Source organism: Equus asinus, chromosome 17 (genome assembly GCF_041296235.1).
Source record: "Equus asinus isolate D_3611 breed Donkey chromosome 17, EquAss-T2T_v2, whole genome shotgun sequence".
NCBI classification, from domain to species: domain Eukaryota; kingdom Metazoa; phylum Chordata; class Mammalia; order Perissodactyla; family Equidae; genus Equus; species Equus asinus.
Genome location: NC_091806.1, coordinates 1,000,980 through 1,006,979, shown reverse-complemented (window position 1 = coordinate 1,006,979; position 6,000 = coordinate 1,000,980). Strand labels below are relative to the sequence as shown.

The window sequence follows — 6,000 nt, the reverse complement described above, 5'->3', positions numbered from 1 at the left end:
AGTTTTATATATCGAACTGCAAGCATACATCCTCTAGGGATTACCCAGTAAAACACGAATCTTTTACCTATCCCCTAAAAACAGCTAACATATGGTTGTGGTACATCCCAGGCAGATCTCATTTAAAGCACACAAGGGGAGGTGCTAGAAAAGAATACTCATTTGCAAAGTAAACAGATAACCCTTCCAATATGATGTACCACAACCACACATGAGAAAAGTCAAGAACTTCCTTTATTTTAAAAGAAACATTGAGGATCCCATCCCTCCCTTCCCCACCACCCTACAAAACTTTTGGATGTGGAATGTTCAACAGCCTATCCATTTTAGTAGGTTACAAAACCAGCAAAACTCCAGTTGTCTGACCATCAATGTTTGATAACAGTTTTGTTTTTTAAGTAGCTGAGCACCTACTGGAAAAGTTCCTTAGCTAAAGACAGAAAACAAAATTCAATTTCTGCACAGAATATACCATTAACTTACTAGCCTTTGCTTAATAGGTGGAATTAATTCTCCATGAATTCAAAGTGGGATACGACAAGCAGCATTAAGTTCGTAGGCACAGAGAACTAGTGCTCAAACTGCTAGCACAAATTTCAACATAGTACATGAATTCCTCAACTCTCCATCTGCATCCAACCTGTGGCTCTCCCTGCGCATCAGAGGGAAGGAATCACCACTTTGAATACAAATGCCTCCAGGATAGAGGGAGAATTCAATTAGAGTTAGACAAAAGGTAAGTGCAAGTACTAGAGAAATTGCTGCTGGAGATAACCATAAATGGGTAACACTAACAAGGCAGGGGGTGAACCACAGAAGCTGCTAGCTGTTGAACACCAGTGTTTCAAGATACAACTTTTATAAACACGTTTTATTTGCTTTGCTTATACCATCAGAACTGAAACTACTGACTGTCATTTCCCTAAAATAGGGAAATCAATCTAAAAACACATACTGGTGCTTTTCAAAAGATAGCAATTTAAAAGGGTGGTAGCAGCAGGCATTTGATATCTTTTCCTTTTAAAAACCTTCAGGCTGCAGGAAAAACATGTGACGAAGAGTGTTAGGTTTATCCATGAGAGATTTTCATCAGTACCTGTACCAATTTAGGTGACAATACAGCAAGATCCAAGGATTAGCAACAGACAATGTATGTCATCAGGAATGATATATACTACCAATCCTTACAAAAGTCATTGTCGAAGAAACTGTTAAGTGTTCAAAAAGGTATCTAATACTTCACATTAAGTACAGAAGCGGCCATCCAGATTACATCCCAAATTTGTTGCATATTTTTCGAAAAGTGCCAATGAAAGCCTAATTTTGCATTTTGGCATAGTCTTTTACAGTATCAGCTGTTAAAAAGCAATTTACATGTATTTTTAACCACAGTCGTTTGGCCAGAGGATGAATAGTGCTGTGTCAAAGCTGGTAGCCATGTATGTGTGATTAAGGGCCCATGCATAATTTGGTATGCATTTAACATTCAGTGCTCCAATTTAATAGGAAAAGCTGTGAAATGCAGTTGTTCTGCCAAACCACACTCCAGTCCTTCCATCTTCCTTTCAAGGGAAATATTTTAGTTTTGTGAATGACCATGAAACTCTAGGGCTGATTTGTAGATTTTATCCAATGTCAAAAGTCAATCTTGCTTTTTCCAAGCCACTTCAAATAACTATGGAGATATTATCACCCCATAAAGTATATTATGTTTTACTCCTAAGCAAGGGAAAGGAATCTGAGTATCATGTGCAAGGCTCAAGATGACGCTTAGGACAGAACATGCAGAGTAAAAATAGTTTCCTTCCATATCCAGGTAATATAAAGCTGACAACTGTAGTCCTGTCTTTATGGGATGAAAACAGTCCCTTTACAATAAGTTTCCTGAAAGGGAGAACAAATAGATAATAACTCTTCTGGTAACATATTATGGTACACTGGCCAGTGTGTTTTGGCGATTAAAGATAATCCTGTGAATCAGATTAATTCACTTGCTGAGTGTTCATTTGCGGCATCCCTCTGTTGGGTCTTGGGGGCCCTCCACGACCTAGAAGACAAAAATGGCATTTGGTTTTTCTTTCAAATATTATTTGTTTTGCCTTCAAGCAGATTTTCATCTGAAGTCAAGAAGCATATGGACAGCTTGCCACCACATTATTAGGTTTAAGAGGTCAATTCTTCAGTGTTCAAGTTTCCCCTGCCCTGGAAGTTGTCATGCGCAAATTTGCTCATGTTCTCTAGCTAAAAGAAGAGTAGAGCTAATGGAGTATTCCACCAGTACTCATTCATTCATTCATTCAACAAGTATTTATTGAGTGCCTACTCTGTGCCAGGCACTGTCAGCAGGCGTCGTAAATAGATACAGCAGTGAAGACAGACAAGGTACCTGCTCTCATGGAGCTTACATTCTAGTGTACACTCTAGCTTACATTTCAGGAGTAAGTAACATCAAACTATCAAAATTAATAAAAGCACCAGAATGAGAAACAGACCTTATTACCTAAACTGTTAAAAAGAAACTACATAACATTCAAAATTGTATAATGACTTATAACAGATAAAATAACTTTTTACATGCTGTTAAAACAGATTTTTAGCTACCAGTCAACTCAACTTTCATAGAATATGCTACAAGGTGAGAAAGAACATAACCCACATTCACATGCAAATACCCTTTGATACTTCAAGTCAGTAATTTCCAAGTGATCCACTAATTTAAAAAGAAACGCACCTTTGTGCTGGCCAGTTTCCACTAGCATTGAAATCAAAGTACTTTGTAATTCCTCCTTAATATACATTTTATACACGTTTTGGCCAATATCTAGAGCAAACCTACTTGATTTAACTTCCTTCTAATCAGAGAACCATTTAGAACTTCAGATCACATGAAATGCTACCTCTAATTGTTACTTAGGTTGACTTCCTGCCCAAATAGGAAGTAGTTTTCCTGAAGTAATAGACACAGAAAACCAAAAACTCTTAAGACCTGTAATCTTTAAGTACAGTTCAATAAGTTACTTACGAATTTAAATAATTTCATATTTATATCACTTGTTAGTGGCCCAAAGGGCATTGAAATTTCAATTAGTTCTATCACTTCTAAATGGTTCTCTAAATGTAACTATGGCTTATCTGGCCATTAAAGGGTTTCTGGTCCTAAAATATAATATGCATGTTTCAAAAATGAAAGAATAATAAATTTATATAAATGTTCAATCTCATTCCAAAAATGTCTTACAAAAATGTTTCAGTAAGTACTTCCTAAAAACATTTAGCAGGTTTTGGGACCTGAAAAATAATTTGCAGTTGGAAAAACACTTTTTCTGAGGAGGAGAAATAGTCTAGTTTTCAAGACAGTTTATACTGTAACAGGGAAAGTCATTCAAAAAATTAAATTTGGGTTCAAGATCAGTTTTAGAAACAGAGCATTTCATTTAATCCCTAGCAACAAGTCTGGAAATGATCGATGTGTTCCTAACGTGTACCCTACATGCAGACTACGAACAGCTCTTCCAAGGCCAGAACAGAAGCTCCACTTAGGAGCTAGGATCACCACCACAAAATATTACCTCGTGGGGCTCCCCGGGGTCCACTCTGCCCAGAGCCTCGCTTGAAATTCTGCTGATATCCATCCTAAAAGACAAGCTAGTTAGTACTGAACAGAAGAAAAGGTAATTTTTTTTAATGCTTACCCAGCTACCTCTATCCTTACAGTTTAACTTGTGCAGAATACAGAATTCTTCCTTATTCTTTCAGACCTTTCAACACATCATAGCCGAAAGTCATTCTGTAATTGTTGTACTTCTATTATTCTCAAGAACACTGAATGAGACAGAGTTCTCTGCTCTTAAAAATCATAGTTTTTAAACAGACTATTAAATGAGTACCTATATTTAGTGCTAAGAAAAGCAAGTCATCATTTTCCAAAATAAAGTACCTTGTGCAAAGGTACAAAATTAGCCCCAAATTAGTTGGTTAAGTCCATCAAGCAACTACACCAGTCCCTCTCAATGGTGCACTGAGGTCAGGTTTGGATTTTACAGTAACTGTACCTACCCGCTGATAGCCAGAGTAGTCCCGGGGAGCACTGAACTGAGACTGTGTGTAACCGCTGTTTGGAGTGTTAGAGAACGAAGGGCGGTAACCATCATATCCTCCTAAAATTTAGGACAAGAAAATAAATCATTTTCTTATCTTCACAAGGAATTTTTCCTTTCTTACTAACGACCAAGGGAACAACTGAAAAACTGTTAGCCATGCTGGTTATTCCATCTTTTTTTCAAAGATTGGCACCTGAGCTAACATCTGTTGCCAATCTTTTTTTTTCTTCTTCTCCCCAAAGCCCCCCAATACACAGCTGTATATTCGAGTTGTAGTTCCCTCTGGTTGTGGCACGTGGAATGCCGCCTCAGCGTGGCCTGATGAGCGGTGGCACATCCACGCCCAGGATCCAAACCAGTGAAACCCCCTGGGCCGCCAAAGCAGAGTGCGCCAACTTAACCACTCAGCCACACAGGTGGCCCCTAGTCAAACTAATTTCTAATATCCTACCCTGATCCAATCTGTTTATAAATTTCTTAAGTATTAACTGCCCTGAATCAGGAAATTTTCACCCATTCATGCATTACACACACACACACACACACAAAAATCCCCATAAGGTCTGATAATATATACAGGGCAATTATCCACCAGAGGACAGTGGTAGACGTGGACTTGATACAAAAAAACTCATTCCCAATTTTTTCAATTTAAATCACTTTATCAAAATATACTAAAAATGTTTAAATTGTACATAAGAGGCTAATACAGAGAGAGACATGTCCTTCCCAAAAACCATATGACATATTCCTATATAGTTTACAAATCAGAAAAGAAAATGAACTTGCTTTTTTTTTTTTTTACCTCTGAATCCATTGGCAGGGCCCCTGTATCCATTCATCAAGCCTCTAGCACCACGGGAGCCTCCACGAGACACACCACGACTGTTGTAATAGGGCTGACTGCTACGTGGAAACCCAGTGTTCTGCTGGGGAGGCTGCTGGTGGTTACCGGTCACTTGATGGGGCTGGTCTTGGGAAGCATGGTAAGTACCAACCACTGTAACAAAAACATACACATACATATGTATACACACGTATACACAGCTCATCACAATCTGTTCTCCCACATGCTTCTGGTTTGAGAAGGGTCTTACACAGTCTCCTCAAAGTTTAATTCTATGTTTAAATAAATTTTCATATGAACAATAGGGAAAACCACACATTAATCAAGTCCCTTTCTCCTACCACATATTAAGCTAAGGGGAATAAAACTCTCCAACAACAATTCCAAACCTTAGAAAGGCTATACTATTAAACATCTTCTGAGAGGCATCTGCCTATGGAGACCCACGATAATTCAAACGATCGTACATACTGAAACAGTGCAACTACCATTTTGTACCATTTAATCATTTCTTTTCATTGTAAAGCTCCTTAGTGGTAGAAGCTTCCTTACTCTTCTAAATTTCCCTCGATACTTACTGAAACACGCAAAACCATGCTCTCCCACAGCTAAGCAGCTATGTGGTGGAACAGTCAGTCAATCACAAAGATAAATCTGCAGAGCCTTCAACTTACACCCCGCCGGCCCCTTACTGCCTAATTCCATTTCAAGTACTCTTAAGTACAGCCAATTTAGAAGACAGTTAATGGCACTCACATTGGCACTCGACCCACGGAAGCGAAGGGAAGGTTCTAAAAGGCCCACACTACCTTGCACCCCTCTCGTTCCACAATGGGGAGAAGTCTAGAAATCTAGAAACCTTTAAAAATCAAGGACTGAGGTACATTTCTGGCATTTCCCCAATTCACAGGGCAGGAAAAAGGAGGTGCTAACAGTACCTTTCGGAGGTAAGGAAGGTTTGACTAAAGGCAGGCCCACACTCCAGGAACAAAGAGTCAGCAGCCTCTAGCCAGCCAAATCTCCCATGTTTGGGCAGAGAGAAAAGGTGGTGTG

The 6,000-nt window shown here is 38.9% G+C and overlaps 1 protein-coding gene across 3 annotated transcripts in view; it reads right to left on the bottom strand.

Moving 5' to 3' along the window:
• Positions 1–216: 216 nt before the first annotated feature.
• The window catches only part of CAPRIN1 (cell cycle associated protein 1), a 35,331-nt gene continuing 29,547 nt past the window's right edge, over positions 217–6,000 (bottom strand). For all 3 annotated transcript variants that reach the window (XM_044750604.2, XM_070487508.1, XM_070487507.1), the window contains 4 exons: positions 4,906–5,100; positions 4,057–4,157; positions 3,570–3,633; positions 217–2,047 (listed from right to left, as the gene is read on the bottom strand). In XM_044750604.2, coding sequence (XP_044606539.1) covers positions 1,983–2,047; positions 3,570–3,633; positions 4,057–4,157; positions 4,906–5,100 — 425 coding nt within the window. In that variant the 3' untranslated portion in view covers positions 217–1,982. The remainder of the gene's footprint in view (positions 2,048–3,569; positions 3,634–4,056; positions 4,158–4,905; positions 5,101–6,000) is intronic.